Here is a 17665-nt window from a genome sequence, read left to right on the forward strand (position 1 = left end):
GGGGGAGCAGGCACAAATACTGGGGTGTGAAATGACACCCACACTGCAGGTGAATATAGTAGTTATGTTACATTGGAGCCAAATAGTCAGAGAAGGGGTTGTCTGAGTAGTGGATAAGAAAATATGAAAAATCTTAATATTTTTCCAACATTTTAGAAGAATTTGTAATTCTAAAAAATAAAGTTATAAGGAGTAAAGTGATTATAAACTCTAGCTATTCTGACTAACAAGGATTGGATAGTAATGTCATGTGGTTGCACAAAGGGGAAGTGAACAAAATTTTCGTTTTTGGGGAGAACCCCTCCCCCACACTAGTCCCCCTTGGCTGCTGAGCTCCAAGCATCGCTTTTAATAGAGCTATTTAAAATTCATTTTGAACAAACACTTATAAAATACACTTAGGATCACCCTGCAGGTAACCAAGGTGCATGTTACCATGCTGCAATGAACAACCCTTGGAAAACACCGATAGGGGGAAAAACAATTATGTGTAATGCTGGTATCAATTACTGTCATACATACCGCATTATGAGGATTTTTTTTGCACAGAAGTTCCATTAGCTTAAAGCTAAATTTAGGAAACTATCTCCTCATAAGCAGTAAGGTATATACTATCCCCTAATACAGGGATCGCTTACACATACTAAGATATAAAATTAAGAACGATCTCACCCATTTGGAGGATCTTCAAACGTTTGGTACGGCAGTCCGTCTTTAGGAAGGGTCACAAAGGGGCCTGTGGTCCAGGCTGGGTATGTCTTGCCCTAAACCCCCTTGTCTCCCGTCCTTACAAGGACGGTCCACATCTGAACCTATATCCTTGAAAATGGTAGTCCCACATGCCTCCCGCCTCCCGACGCGTTTCGTCACTTTCTGTGACTCCTCAGGGGTCCAAGCATGAAAGATCATGTAGTGGGTCAAAGAAAGGTGTGTGACCTGCAAAGTCCAAACACCAAATGCTGCCAACCGTCAACCCCCTCATTAGTCATCTATAAATGTATGGTTAGGGGCCCGCACAGCCAATCCCAGCAACTCCTAAACAGGTGCAACCCATGAGTAATGTAATAACTCACTATCTGGTTAATAGTTATCGCCATGACAGCGGCTTTCCACGTGTCCCGGGCATTGGCATGTATTCCAAAAACCACTACGCCCCGGCGTGTACCGCACTTCCGGATAGCGATCACGAGAGGGAGGCTTGATCCGCCTCACGTGGTGCACTGAGCACCACGTGGTCGGACACGTGATCCATCACGTCACCATGTCCTTCGATGCGGACCTCCGATGTCAGGCACGCCCATAGAGAGGCCAGTTCCGTGTCACGTGGTGCATTCCGCACCACGTGATCGGACATGTGATCCAGCACGTCACCATGTCCCCCAGAGCGGACCTCCGGTATCAGGCACGCCCACAGAGAGGCCAGCTCTGCATCACGTGGTGCATTCCGCACCACGTGATCGGACATGTGACCCAGCACGTCACAATGTCCCTCAATGTGGTCCTCTGACACCGGGCACGCCCATAGGGCATACAATTAGAAATAACGCACAAAGTATCTAATCTCTCTGAATAGTTCATTGGGTTCTAATGTCGTAGTTATACTAAAATATATAGATGTAATTATGTAATTTCGTAGCAGGGAAAACCTCCACGTCTGGAGGAGATGTCACATAATGCTCACATCACCAAGTGATCTGTCCTATCATCATATTAACAAAAAGGGGGGGGGGGGGGATGCAGGCCACAGGACTTCCCCCTGACCCTCACACAGAGGAGCCAAAAAAATTATATGTAAAATATACATGGATCGTAATGTATTGCATTGTGCAAAGAAGATGCCATGTGTCAGCCAACAGTGGAAGGGGACACATCCCATAGGCAACTATACTGCACATGTGACCAATAAACATTACCTCTCAGTAGGGGGACTGCTCCAGGTTCAAGCACACATTCATGTGTTCCAGTGACTCAAGATAATAAAGGACATGCAGCCTAAAATAATCCCTGTTATATTTCACATACAACACTATATAATGTCTGGACGTTAGAATGTCGCTTAGACTTACTATGAAGCAATATATATGAGTAGCAACAATTTTTTGGGGGATAACTTAGTGGTTATTTCTTATCACTCATTCCCCCAAAATAAGGGGGGGGGGGGGGGAGGATTGCACATAACCCATGAGTGTAGTAGGAGTTGGTGTATTTTAACAGAAATACAGCGTGGCAGAATAGATTGTTATCTTCTGTCACACATATATAATATGGGGGGCCAAAAGCATGCCCCGATTATGTCCAGTAATATTTAGGCAGGCTAGATACTGGCACAGGTTTATGGATAGTAGCAAGAGAAGTTTCATAAAGAGGTATACATCGTATCCTGAATACGATGTATACCTCTTTATGAAACTTCTCTTGCTACTATCCATAAACCTGTGCCAGTATCTAGCCTGCCTAAATATTACTGGACATAATCGGGGCATGCTTTTGGCCCCCCATATTATATATGTGTGACAGAAGATAACAATCTATTCTGCCACGCTGTATTTCTGTTAAAATACACCAACTCCTACTACACTCATGGGTTATGTGCAATCCTCCCCCCCCCCCCCCCCTTATTTTGGGGGAATGAGTGATAAGAAATAACCACTAAGTTATCCCCCAAAAAATTGTTGCTACTCATATATATTGCTTCATAGTAAGTCTAAGCGACATTCTAACGTCCAGACATTATATAGTGTTGTATGTGAAATATAACAGGGATTATTTTAGGCTGCATGTCCTTTATTATCTTGAGTCACTGGAACACATGAATGTGTGCTTGAACCTGGAGCAGTCCCCCTACTGAGAGGTAATGTTTATTGGTCACATGTGCAGTATAGTTGCCTATGGGATGTGTCCCCTTCCACTGTTGGCTGACACATGGCATCTTCTTTGCACAATGCAATACATTACGATCCATGTATATTTTACATATAATTTTTTTGGCTCCTCTGTGTGAGGGTCAGGGGGAAGTCCTGTGGCCTGCATCCCCCCCCCCCCCTTTTTGTTAATATGATGATAGGACAGATCACTTGGTGATGTGAGCATTATGTGACATCTCCTCCAGACGTGGAGGTTTTCCCTGCTACGAAATTACATAATTACATCTATATATTTTAGTATAACTACGACATTAGAACCCAATGAACTATTCAGAGAGATTAGATACTTTGTGCGTTATTTCTAATTGTATGCCCTATGGGCGTGCCCGGTGTCAGAGGACCACATTGAGGGACATTGTGACGTGCTGGGTCACATGTCCGATCACGTGGTGCGGAATGCACCACGTGATGCAGAGCTGGCCTCTCTGTGGGCGTGCCTGATACCGGAGGTCCGCTCTGGGGGACATGGTGACGTGCTGGATCACATGTCCGATCACGTGGTGCGGAATGCACCACGTGACACGGAACTGGCCTCTCTATGGGCGTGCCTGACATCGGAGGTCCGCATCGAAGGACATGGTGACGTGATGGATCACGTGTCCGACCACGTGGTGCTCAGTGCACCACGTGAGGCGGATCAAGCCTCCCTCTCGTGATCGCTATCCGGAAGTGCGGTACACGCCGGGGCGTAGTGGTTTTTGGAATACATGCCAATGCCCGGGACACGTGGAAAGCCGCTGTCATGGCGATAACTATTAACCAGATAGTGAGTTATTACATTACTCATGGGTTGCACCTGTTTAGGAGTTGCTGGGATTGGCTGTGCGGGCCCCTAACCATACATTTATAGATGACTAATGAGGGGGTTGACGGTTGGCAGCATTTGGTGTTTGGACTTTGCAGGTCACACACCTTTCTTTGACCCACTACATGATCTTTCATGCTTGGACCCCTGAGGAGTCACAGAAAGTGACGAAACGCGTCGGGAGGCGGGAGGCATGTGGGACTACCATTTTCAAGGATATAGGTTCAGATGTGGACCGTCCTTGTAAGGACGGGAGACAAGGGGGTTTAGGGCAAGACATACCCAGCCTGGACCACAGGCCCCTTTGTGACCCTTCCTAAAGACGGACTGCCGTACCAAACGTTTGAAGATCCTCCAAATGGGTGAGATCGTTCTTAATTTTATATCTTAGTATGTGTAAGCGATCCCTGTATTAGGGGATAGTATATACCTTACTGCTTATGAGGAGATAGTTTCCTAAATTTAGCTTTAAGCTAATGGAACTTCTGTGCAAAAAAAATCCTCATAATGCGGTATGTATGACAGTAATTGATACCAGCATTACACATAATTGTTTTTCCCCCTATCGGTGTTTTCCAAGGGTTGTTCATTGCAGCATGGTAACATGCACCTTGGTTACCTGCAGGGTGATCCTAAGTGTATTTTATAAGTGTTTGTTCAAAATGAATTTTAAATAGCTCTATTAAAAGCTAAGTTTTAGTAATCTATCCTCACTGGTGCTAAGTTATCCTATTGTATGTGAGTTGTGTCCTCTAGAAACACCTATTGGTGTTTTCTTGCTTTATTCGTTTGAGCTCCAAGCATCCAAACAAAAAGCTGTGGCCATCTGTAGTTACACCCATGGAGAAATAACATAGTAATGAAGCTGTAGTAGCGAGGTAGTAGTGACATTCACTACAGTTCTGAAGACTTTAATGTTGTTTTTACATGATTTACACCACACCTTGTGACAATACATTTTCTGTCTTCCTTTTCAGTGAGGGAAAGCGTTGGGTTTCTTGACTCCCAGCGAAACTTTCTTCTGGTTCCAGCTCCATTCTCCCCAATGAAGTAATTCCTGCCATTCCTCATGGACATATTGAAGCAATCGGCCAGAACACATATAAATGGACTCCTCACTTGTGAGCTACAATCCCATTTGAGTCTGTTACGACTTTTATACCAGATTTTATCTACGTAATTGATTTGTGTACATCTAAAATAGATTTTCTGTACAGTGTTACAATTCTTTCCAAGCGGTTCGTTAACTGTGTGAAAGGATCTCTGCATTAAAAGGATTATGCATTGTAGTACTGATATTTCTTCTTTACAGTCGGGGTCATCAAAACCAGTCCAGCAAAGTCGAGAAGAAAGGGTGGATTTTCCAGGGACTGGTTTCATTCAAGAGATCAAAATGTGTGTGTGTGCGTGTGCGTGTGCGCGTGCGTGTACAAATTTTCAAAACAAAATCCACGTACTTACACATCTTTACATATTAGCAACAAGGTTCTTTATGGTTGTCTGAGGATTGTTCTGCAACGATGAATGCTTTTGGGCACAACAAGTCAAGATCCTCTGCTGACAGCTACCTATACCATTGTCAATCAATAGCATCACAGAAATGCTAAATGAAAGTTGGTGGCACGTAGTGCAGGGAGACTGTTTCCCTGCTCCACCACACAGTTAAACTGTATCATGGTGCGCAGCAGTTAAGGTGGTGGTAGCTCCGGGTGGGCACCTCTAAGTGGCGTGCCTGGGGCAACTGCACCCTCTGCCCTCTTCCCAGTTATTATGATATTGCATACATATAATGTATGCAGTACATTATACAGTATAATAATGTTGTTGATGTGTTATGGATTTTGGATATAATTTCAAATCAGAAAAAAATTCAGGGATGATTTTAGGGCATATGGCTGATATTTCCTTCTGCAGAATACTCAATTTATCACTGATCTGTTAACAATTTTTAGTTTGCAAATCTGCATGTAACACATGAGGATGGGCAATGTTTGCTACGTCTGTGTGTAACCAAGATGAAAGCCCACTTTAAGCCCCCTTCACACGTCCATTGTAAACTTGCCTGTTTTTCACGATCCATATTGAAGGTGCGTATGGCCATCTGTGTGATGTGATTTTGGCACATGTGTGTTCTCAGTGTGCTATCCGTGATGGCACACGGAGATCAGGAACTTTTTACTTGCTTATCCCCGGTGCTGTTGTGTGCAGCACTGCTGCTTACGGTTCCGCGGTGCAGTGAATATTCATGAGCATAATGAGCAACTTTGTAAGCAAGTGACAGCAGCGCTGGAGACAGGTGAGTATAGAAAATCATTTTATTTCAAAGACTTGTTTTCTCCAGATCACATCATTGTTGGTCCGTGTTACATCAGTGCTGCTGGAGAAAAATTAGCTTGTCTCTGTGCGGAATACACAGACACGCGTCAGTGAGAAAACAAGGATGTGTGCGCAGGGCCATTGATTATAATGGGTCTACCTATGTCTGTGTCTCTGGTACGTATCTAAATGGACATTATTGTACATTAATGTACTGGAGTCATTGACAAGTGAAGGGGGCCTTAAACTGTTTCTTGAGGACCGCACTATGCATCTACTTGCTGAAGGGCGGTATGCTTCTGATGACTGCCAGTTTGGGATGAAGGCATAGTCGAACCACTGATCTGAACAGTGCAGTCTCTAATCTTATCAGTGGCAGTTTTGCCTCTGTAAAATCAATGTGCAAACTTCATAGCAAGGAGCTTGTAAGTGCGCATTGCCTAGGAGTCCGGCTACCGCTGAATAAGGCTATGTGCCCATGTAGCGTATTTTCATGCAGTTACGCTGCATTCTGCACCGCAGCGTAACTGCATGCGTCCTGCGTCCCCAGCACAATCTATGAAGATTGTGCATAATCCATGCCCACGTGGCGTATTAGAACGGCTGCTGCCGAAGCGCTGCGTTCTAAGAAGTGACATATCACTTCTTTCATGCGCTTTGCATGCAGCCCCCGCTCTATGGGAGGAGCTGCATCCAGAGCGCATGAAATCAGCTTTTCAGTACACACTGTTTCTGCAGCGATTTTGAAGCGCACGTGTGCTGTTCAAATCGCTGCAGAAATTTCTGCAGGGACAGAGCGCAACGTGGGCACATAGCTTAACTGCTGAGGTGCTCAATAATTTTGGCAACCAGTTGTGTACAAGAGATTAAACATCCCCTCTGTTCTTAAGAAAGAGGTAAATTGCAAAGTTGCTTGTTTTTACCCATTTAAGAACAACTCCTTTAAAGCAGAAGTACACTGAGGAACATGAAAAAAACACAACTTGGGTGTCACTTTTTCAATTTATTAAACTTTACGTGACATAATACAAGGCAATTAACAAAGATCTAAGTCTATACTTTTTAATACTTAAACAGTTAATAACAATACAAATATTTTATGTCAATGTAAGGATTTAACTTAGAAACTACTATATTGTAAAACTTTTTTTTAATTTTTTTTTTTGTACTTTTTTTTTGTTTTGTACTTTTTACATTTTTTGCAATGTTAATGGGTATTCCAGTGCAAAAATAGATCCCATTAAAAAACAGCGTAAAGTGCTTGGAATGAAGGACCAAAAAATAACGAAACATAATGAATGTAAAACGTCATCACATCACTTGGGAGAAATGTTTCCGATTAGGAGCTACAGAGATATGCCTCGGCATTTAAAGCTCCCACATTACTTGTGGCATGTTTTATCCAACCAGACTAAAGAAAAATTAGTGGCACGTGATATCTGAAGAACAAAATAATTCACGGAAATGAGAATAAAGAATGTGTCTGTGAATTCCTAACTAGTAAAACTGTCCTATTTTTACCAGACATTTGCTATGCGTTCCAGATAACGCAAACCACAGATGAAATAAATACATATCCATTGTCACACAGACATATTCAAGATTATGGTGCAGAAATCTGGTACAGTGAATCCGGATGGTATAGGTATCACTAACTTGGCACTATACCTATCACATTATATAGGTATGTGGCACAAGCTGCAATTTCCTAACCTCCTATCACTTCCGGTATCCTAACATTTTCTCCAAAGTCAGTGCCATCTGGTAAGGCAGTGTTGGGGAAAAAAAAATTTTGTGCAGGAATAAAGCTTCTTGCATAGACTGAGGTAAAAACCACAAAAAGTGCATTGATAAATATGACAAGCTTGTTCGAGCACTTTATAAAAAATTTGGGAAGGCTTATTAACGGTACAAGCACTTCAAGAAGACTGTTCAAGTAACAATTGCTTCTTACTGTCACATTCTTTTATTATCACGGATCAAAGCATTTTGTTCTGGGGGATTTGTAAGGGGGTGGCATTTTTTTTAGGTTTTACACAAACCGATATGCAGATGTGTAAGTTACCAGTGACTGCCAACACCATAACAACATTTCTTGTAAAATTAATATTACAAGAAGCACTTTACCTTTCCTGAATAGTTCTAGATATGCAAGAATCAATCTTACAATATTTCCAAGGTATTTTTTTCTTTACCAATGACCTGTAAACCAAACATATAGCACTCTAGTTTGTGCAGGTCGTCATATGATTGTCCATTTTAGTGGTTACAGTTCCTATTCCATGATGGCCACCTATCTGATGAGAAGCAGTGTCCGCGGCTTGGGCTGGGTCTAGTATAGGAGGGGGGTTTCGGAGTAGTGGGAAATGTTCCATTACCGACATATCAATGTGTATTACTCCAATGTCTACCCTTCTTATCTGAGCAGCAGCAATAAGTGGCACCTGTCCACGCTGCAGCCCTCCATGATGGTACAAACATTACTATACCATGTAGCAGAGCTGAACTCCTCCATGTTCCATTGTTTGTGCAATGCGATACCTTTCAGCATAGGTTTACCTGAAGTCCTATATCAAACCACTAGTTGTACTTCATGATTTCACACCCAGCTCTACTCCAACTGTTTTTTACCGTTGTTTTATTATCTCCATTACATTATATTCTACCTGAGAAAAAGATATAATGTGGCAGTGAAACTATCTAAATTTAAAAAAAAAAGTGGATACCGCAGTCTTATTTTGGCAAGTTTTTTGTTTGTTTTATTTTTACTTTGCTCTCAAACAAATTTTAAAAACTTTAAAATTTAAAAAGTTGAAAACATTGAAAAACAAAACTAAAAACCCCATCTTGGTGTAAAAGTATACTACTGTCTGTAATATACAGAAAGTAATTAAAAGGTAAAAGGACATGCCAATAAAAAGAGTGGTATGATTGTATAAAACAAGGTATTATTACTATTAACCATCCGGCAGAACGAAATAAAACTGCACATCAGTATAACTGACACGGCTGGCTACTGTCATTAAAACGCACTGCAGTCCCATCATCTGGGAGTGCATCGGTTTAGTAAAATGGAAGAATATGTGACACAAGACATTAGGACTACAGAATTATCTTTAAAATGTAAAGTATTGGCTTTGCAGTCTGCAAAAGTAAGACAAAAGGAAACTAAAATGTTAGTTGAGGTGTAAAAAAAATAAAAATAGTACTAAAGACAATAGTAAAATGCAAAAATAACACCACAGGACACATGTAACAATGCTACCAAAAACAAATGTAGAAAAGCTGGATAGTCTGCAGTAGAAAAATACTCTGTGCTGTATCCGTGTATGATGCTTGGTGACCCAGGATCCTCCTACATGGCACATGTATGAATGCGGGATAAAACTGCTTTTTATCTTCAGATTTTACACTGGCCTAGTACGCACCACCACTTGTCTTTTGTCACTTTATTGCTGCAATTTGCACACTAATAGGAGTCACTACAAAATGGTAGTCTGTGCTTTAAAGCACAGACAAAATGTACCCATGGTAGCTTAAATGGTAACATCACGATAACCTGAACCACTTAGAACATCACAAGGTATTAAAGCTAGTCCTTCTGGGCAAACCATGGATCTCCAGACACACGTCGCCCTAGCCATTAATAGTTACTAGTCATTATTTGTCAGTGGTAAGATTGTTGCGATCCTGGAAGAGAATACAATAAACAATACAAAATTTACATTGTACATAATAGCTATTGTTTCAAACCCACTTTCAAGCAGGATCCAGTGGGTCCAACACTATAGATTCACATTGTCATACTGTTGGCCTCTACGTTCAAGTCTTTTACTTGCGTACAGTACAACAAGGCAACACAAGAGGCACGGCCTCTGTTTATGGAATTGTTTCTGTCATTGCATTGATTTGCATTGCATTGAGTGGTAGCTCGAGTTGTCCAGTATCTGATGCCTCCTGTCTCTGGTCCTACAGGCCTGACTCCTGGGCATTTGTGTCCCAAGTGCTGCCAACGGAGTCATTTTATACAAAACCTCCAGATTGTCCCTGTTTGGCTTGTCACACGTAGCTTTCTTTCACCTTCTCGTCCTCAAGAAAAGACGACAGGACGGACATATCTACTACAGTCTGGTTTTTATGTAATGACAAGTCCTTTAATAGATCATCGTCACTTTGGTCCTTGGCAAAGTTAACAAATACCTAGAAAGGATAAAGAAGACATCAAATTAACTTCAGAATGTTCTTATTATTTTTGTAAAATCATCTTGTTAATTTCATGTAAGTGATAGAAAATATATGTTTGAAAATATTAAATGGAAAACTCACTCTCCTTTTATCTAGATATGGTTCTGATTCACACATTGTAAAGATTTTATGCTCAAAGTATTCATTGTTACAGAATGGTTTCTAGATTATTGGCATGACGCATTATTTCTCACTCCATGTATCACCTAAATGTTAATTGCTAGAGTTGAGCAAGTACCGAACTATTCGTACTCACTATACTCATAACGAGTACTGTTTAATACTCCGTATTCGCTCTGAATAGCATGTGCAATGCAAGTCAATGGGGAAAAACTGGTAAAGAGTAACCCGAATGCTGTACTATTCGTGTGAGTAGCAAATAGTGCGGCATTCGGGTTACTTGTTACTTTGCGAGTTTTCCCCACTGACTTGCATTGCACATGCTATTCGGAACGAATATGCGAGTATTAGACAGTACTCGTTATGAGTATAGCGCATACGAATAGTTAGGTACTCGCTAAACTCTATTAATAACCTCAAATTGACACTTGAGAAAGGAAAGGTAATGTGCCTAACGTACCTCTCAGGGTAAGAAAAGGACAAAAAAATTGGAAAAAATACAAGGTTTATATTTGGTTATTTTATATATTTAAGACCTGATTCTAATTGCTGTTCATTAAAGGGAATCTGTCAGCAAAATATCAGTATTTACCTGTAGCCATTGTGGTAATCAGCAGGTAAATACCATTTTAAAGGGACTCTATCAGCACAGTATGACTGTTCAAACCAAGCACAGGTGCTTAGGCCACACAATGATGCACATCATTTAAAAGTACCTTCCTATGCCCCTTGTTTTCCCTCCATATTCACCCCACCCCATCATCGATTGATGGCTCTGGCTTTATAGAGCTAGAGAAGGGAGGAGATAGAAGGAAAACGAGCAGTTGGTAAGGCGTACTTAAACAATTTACCTCCATGATGCACCGAGCACATGTACTTTGTTTGAACAGTCATTCTGTGCTGACCGAATCCCTTAAAGCAGTGTTCTGCAACCCCCGTTCTCAAGGCTCACCAACAGATCATGTTTTCAGGATTTCCTCAGTATTGCACAGGGAATAATTCCATCATCTGTGCAATACTAAGGAAATCCTGAAAACCTGATCTGTTGGTGGGCTTTTAGGACTGGAGTTGAGGAACACTGCCTTCAAGTATGTGCATCAGTCTGTGAGGGCACTGCCACTCCTCTGCTGACACACAGCATGTGTGCAAACAGAATGCTAATCAACAAGCAGGAGGTGTGATTACAGTGCCTTCACTGTGTGAAGTGATAACTGTTCACAGCACCGCCATCTCCCCCAAATTAGAGGAGAGTAACTGCATGCAGAATATAACGTCATTTTCTCCCTGCAGCTGCACTTCCAGTTAGACACTGCCCCATGTTTAAAGGGCCTGTAAGCACAGGATGACTATTGAAACCAAATATAGGTACTTGGTGCATCACAGCGGTGCCAATTATTTAAATACACCTTCACACCTGCTTATTTCCCATCTATCTCTTCCCTGCTCTGGCTTTGTTTCCTGAACTATCAATTAAAGAAGAAAGGAGGGTGGAGGTAAAACAAGCAGGTGGGACTGTGTATGTAAATGATTGTGATGCACCGAGTGCCTGTACTTGGTTTGAACATTTATTCAGTGCGGAGAGTGCCTTAAGAACAGTATTTACCTGCTGATCACAACTATTTGTGCAAATAAATCAATTTCTTTTGCTGACAAGTTCCCTTTAGGTTTACCTTTTGAAATGACTACAGATTTTCCTTAAAATAAACCCTGCTATGACATGATCCCTTCCTTAACTGGACAGGTAGCCTTGTAAAAAATATATATAGAATTTCTTCTTTTTCCTTTAAGAAACATGTCTGGTATAAAACAATCTTGACGTTGACCCTTAGGGTATGCTTACACTCCTTTTTATGCTATTTTTTGAGTGGATCAGCAAAAAAAATGTTTATTAAGCACTAATAAAATTATCAAAATAATGGTCATATTAATTTGGATGGGAAAGCGATGTGCTCTTCCAATATTCAGACTTCTGAACGTCTCTCAAATGCTTCAGACTTTCAAAGACGCAAAGTGTTTAAAAGACGCAACATGTTCGTTTGTTCTGATGTTTTCTGTTAAGAAGATGCTCCATACTTGACAATAGAAGTCAATGGGAAAAATAAAAATGTTTTTTTTTTTATAGGTTTTGTCAGTATTTTTGCTTAAAAAAATGTTAGTTTAGTGGATTTCAAAAAAAGTTTCATAAAAATGTTTGGAAAATGGTAGCAACGAGGCGTTCAAAAAGCAATGAAAGAAAAAATGTATTGCTAAAAAACATTGAAAAAGCGCTAAAGAAACTACAAAAAAAAAACACTAAAAAGAAGCTTTAAGTTTACAAAAATTATGAGGAAAAGATCAATTTTTTTAGGCATCTACTGCATGAAAGACGCCAAAACGAGTTTGACTGCCGGAAAGAGATAGTGTGAACATACTCTAAAAGCACTTTAAAAAAATTCCCCCAACTAATAACATGTAAGTCTACCTTCAAAACATTAGGCACAAAGCCCATCAAAGATTCAGTAACGGTCGTCTCTCACACTACAGGGATTTTGTACAAAAGAAATGTGAATTACCGTATTTTTTGCTTTTATAAGACGCACTTTTGTTCCCCCAAATTTTTGGGGAAAGTAGGGGTGCGTCTTTATAATCCGAATATACGGATTATATACTGCAGGGTCCAGGGAAGGTGGGGGCAGATTTGGAGCAGTGCTGGAGGCAGAGGGAGGCTGGTGAGCTGGTGAAGGCTGCAGCGGGAGATCTCCTGCTCCCGCTCATATAATATGCACAGCCGCTGTCCATCACCATACCACGGTGATGGGCTGGGGGATCAGCGCATATTATATGTGCCTGCGCCTCCCTTTGATGGCACATGCCCTCCCCCTGTGTTAGATATGGCCCCCATGATGCTGCCCATGGTAAAATAAATAACTCTTTACTTACCTCCTTCAGCGTGTCTCCCAGTGTCTCCCCGGTCTCCCTCCTGCTGTTATGATCATGCACGCAGGGATGTCACTCTGCTGTGCCGATCACATGACCGGCACCGAAAACCATGAAGTACAGGAACTCGGCAGCACGGAGGGAGACACGAGGGAGGACAGCACTGGATAAGGTAAGGAAAGAATTTATTTTACTATAAGCAGCAGCATGGGGGCGATATCAAACACAGGGTGATGTGTGCCATCCACAGGGGTCCATGGGCAGCAATAGGGGCCGTGTGCCAGCCACAGGGGGCCATGGGCAGCAATAGGGGCCGTGTGCCAGCCACAGGGGGCCATGGGCAGCAATAGGGGCCGTGTGCCAGCCACATGGGGCCATGGGCAGCAATAGGGGCCGGGTGCCAGCCACAGGGGGCTGTGTGCCAGCCATAGGGGACGTGTGCCAGCAATAGGGGACATGTGGCATCACTGGGGGACGTGTGCCAGCACAAGGGCGATATATTCAATATAAGAGGGCCATATCCAGATTAAGGGGGCTAATTTTAGGATGGGGGGCTATGAGGGACATATATCCTATATGATTTGTTAGACGGACACTGGCATTATAAGATGGACCCCATTCATTTAAAAAAAAAAAAAATCTCTCTTCCTTCACCAAATTTGAGGGTGCGTCTTATAATCAGGTGCGTCTTATAAAGCGAAAAATACGGTACTTATTCTTTAGATGCTATACACTCCCCAGGCATCTGAACTAGCCATTTCCCTTACTAGCCATTCTTGTGTAGTGAGCTTTAAATTTTTTAAGATTTTACTTTTGATGATCAGATTAATTTTAGCTTTCAAAAAAAAAAAAAATCACATAGGACAAAAAGAAAAGACATTTGTGGACAAGTGAACAAGTGGTGTAATTCCGTTCCAAAATTAAAATACTCTCTTCTAGTCCTCTTATAGAATGAGGCTGAATGTTGAAGGCCATTGCTCTTTTTCAGAATATCCCCAGGCAGTCCGCATAAAAAGTATTTTCTATATGTATTTTCTGATCTGGTATAACATTTTAACCTCCTATATGACCAAAACCAATACTCTTAAGTGTCATGTAATTGGCTAGAGCGTATTTTTAAGCATAGTAAATATTGTGAGCAAGAAAAATTTTGAAAGTCTGTAATAACACAAAGTAACCTCCCGGCCTGGCTTACAGAAGATAGCTGTAACATAACTCTCTGTAAGAGAACATAGCACGATTTTGTAATGTGAAGACATGATTGTAATGATGCTTTAATACTGATTAAATGGATATCTTTGGTGAAGAAATCTGCTTTGTTTTTCTTTAATAACCATTTGACGTTTACTGCTAATTTGATTTTGGTGCAGAGGGGCTGGACTGTACCCTGGGTCTTCTCCTCCCTGTCTGTGATTCCCCGACTCTCTGGCTACCTCCAGTCTTTGAATAACAGGTCATTGCTATTTCATTGACCTGCCTCCCCTGATTGAAATCGCCTCCTCAAACAGAAGATGTAGGTGGAGGGCTGGGGAATCACAGACAGGGAGGAGAAGACCCAATGTACAGTCCGGTTCCTGTGCTGCAAAATCTAATTAGATGAAAACTTCAAATGGTGATTAAAGAAAAAACACAAAGTGGATTTGTTCACCAAATGTATCAGTGAAATCAGTATTACAGGACCATTATAGCCATGTGTTTACTTTACTTTACAAATTCTACTGATAAGTTCTCTTTATATATTCTTTTACAGAAATAACATTTATCATCTGTCTACATCACATTATAAATGGCAAAGGGACCCCCACCGCTGTCATCCCACCATTCAGTTCAGTGGGAGTCTGAAAACGTTATCACCTGTTCTGTGTAGATGTGATAAGACATTGGAGGCATACATGCCAACAAGAGATAATAATGTTCATTTGCTAATGTTCTAAATTTTGCATTTGCAACAGATAAAGTCAAAAAGTAACAAGATAGAGCAAATAATAGTTTATGTCTTTGAATACATAATGAATCCCATCAGTTTACGTTGAAACTTTTTTCTACCACTAGATGGCAACATAGACCATGATATATGAACCAGTAGAGCCATAAACTACCTCTAACAGACAATGGGCCCGATTCATCATGTGCGATTTATTAAAGTCACTTTTCTTTTTTTGTCTTGTGGTATTTGCTGATGTCTTCTGTGCCAAATTCTTCAAAATGGCATACATAGTTCATGAAATTGGCACAAAATCAAAAATGCTCTTTTTATGGTTTTTAATGTGTTTTGAAAATTTGTCACACTAAAAGTGGCAAATCATTAAAGATGCTCTAAATTGAAAACTCCTCCAGAAACATTACTCTAGTAGATGGACTGAAGTGAGATGTGCCCAAAAAAATCTATGTTTGGTAAAAAGTCACATTTTAATAAGCAAAATTATCGAGGGGGGGAGGAAGACATCTTAAATAATAGTGGAAAACTTATTGAAAATAAGGCACAAATACTAAAGGAGCAAAATACTACAGAAAAGTGGAGAAACGGCAATTAAGAATCGAGGCCAATATCCATCTTCTAGACCGAGAGGAACAGACTAGTGTTGAACGAGTAGTTAACTATTCGTACTCGCTATGCTGTTGGCGAGTATTGTCTGCTACTCGCATATTAGTTACGAGTAGCGGGCACAATGTAAGTCAATGGGAGATACTCATTAAAGTTAAGTAGCGAGTAACCTGAAAGATGTACTTTTCGTGCGAGTAGCAAATGGTACGGCTTTCAGGTTACTCGCTACTTAGCGAGTATTTTCCATTGACTTATGTTGTGCCCACTACTCGTAACGAATGTGAGTAGTGGACAGTACTCACTAACAGCATCTCGAGTATGAATAGGCACTTACTCACTCAACACTGAAACAGACTGAAAATCTTATTAATGCATAATGTTTCAAGATGATAAATGACGCTATTGATAAATTGCCGGATCTTTCAAACCATGGAAGGAATCACTGCATATTTTGGAAGTACTTACCTGGTCAAGAGTGGTCTGAGAGACTGAATAATCTTCAATGTGAAGTCTTTTTTTGTTCTTGGAAAGGATGCTGAAGATCCTGGCCAAGGAGGATTGTGAAGAGCGCAGCTGGTACTGCAACATTCCTCTATGTTTCTCTTTTAATACGCTCCCTGGAAAAGCATGACTGAAAAACTCCTCCACGGGCTTCAAATCTGGGTTTGACCCAGTAATCCTTACTATAATAGTATACCCATCGCCAAACCTGTGGAGAACAACAAGTCAGTAACTATTTTTTCATTCGCTACAGTGCCTACAAGTAGTATTCAACCCCCTGCAGATTTAGCAGGTTTGATAAGATGCAAATAAGTTAGAGCCTGCAAACTTCAAACAAGAGCAGGATTTATTAACAGATGCATAAATCTTACAAACCAACAAGTTATGTTGCTCAGTTAAATTTTAATAAATTTTCAACATAAAAGTGTGGGTCAATTATTATTCAACCCCTAGGTTTAATATTTTGTGGAATAACCCTTGTTTGCAAATACAGCTAATAATCGTCTTTTATAAGACCTGATCAGGCCGGCACAGGTCTCTGGAGTTATCTTGGCCCACTTCTCCATGCAGATCTTCTCCAAGTTATCTAGGTTCTTTGGGTGTCTCATGTGGACTTTAATCTTGAGCTCCTTCCACAAGTTTTCAATTGGGTTAAGGTCAGGAGACTGACTAGGCCACTGCAACACCTTGATTTTTTCCCTCTTGAACCAGGCCTTGGTTTTCTTGGATGTGTGCTTTGGGTCGTTGTCTTGTTGGAAGATGAAATGACGACCCATCTTAAGATCCTTGATGGAGGAGCGGAGGTTCTTGGCCAAAATCTCCAGGTAGGCCGTGCTATCCATCTTCCCATGGATGCGGACCAGATGGCCAGGCCCCTTGGCTGAGAAACAGCCCCACAGCATGATTGACTGTAGGGATGGTATTCTTGGGGTCGTATGCAGTGCCATCCAGTCTCCAAACGTCACGTGTGTGGTTGGCACCAAAGATCTCGATCTTGGTCTCATCAGACCAGAGAACCTTGAACCAGTCTGTCTCAGAGTCCTCCAAGTGATCATGAGCAAACTGAAGACGAGCCTTGACATGACGCTTTGAAAGTAAAGGTACCTTACGGGCTCGTCTGGAACGGAGACCATTGCGGTGGAGTACGTTACTTATGGTATTGACTGAAACCAATGTCCCCACTGCCATGATATCTTCCCGGAGCTCCTTCCTTGTTGTCCTTGGGTTAGCCTTGACTCTTCGGACAAGCCTGGCCTTGGCACGGGTGGAAACTTTCAAAGGCTGTCCAGGCTG

At 41.4% G+C, this 17665-nt stretch overlaps 2 protein-coding genes across 3 annotated transcripts in view; one reads left to right on the plus strand and one right to left on the minus strand.

Moving 5' to 3' along the window:
• NIPSNAP3A (nipsnap homolog 3A) overlaps positions 1-5002 on the plus strand; it is a 61723-nt gene extending 56721 nt beyond the window's left edge. The window contains exon 6 of the mRNA XM_075339428.1: positions 4707-5002. Coding sequence (XP_075195543.1) covers positions 4707-4783 — 77 coding nt within the window. The 3' untranslated portion in view covers positions 4784-5002. The remainder of the gene's footprint in view (positions 1-4706) is intronic.
• A 2043-nt stretch (positions 5003-7045) lies between these two features.
• Positions 7046-17665, minus strand: part of ABCA1 (ATP binding cassette subfamily A member 1) — a 162169-nt gene continuing 151549 nt past the window's right edge. For both annotated transcript variants that reach the window (XM_075316595.1, XM_075316604.1), the window contains exons 49-50: positions 16337-16580; positions 7046-10245 (exon numbers count right to left, since the gene is read on the minus strand). In XM_075316595.1, coding sequence (XP_075172710.1) covers positions 10105-10245; positions 16337-16580 — 385 coding nt within the window. In that variant the 3' untranslated portion in view covers positions 7046-10104. The remainder of the gene's footprint in view (positions 10246-16336; positions 16581-17665) is intronic.

This window comes from Anomaloglossus baeobatrachus, chromosome 1 (genome assembly GCF_048569485.1).
Source record: "Anomaloglossus baeobatrachus isolate aAnoBae1 chromosome 1, aAnoBae1.hap1, whole genome shotgun sequence".
NCBI lineage: Eukaryota > Metazoa > Chordata > Amphibia > Anura > Aromobatidae > Anomaloglossus > Anomaloglossus baeobatrachus.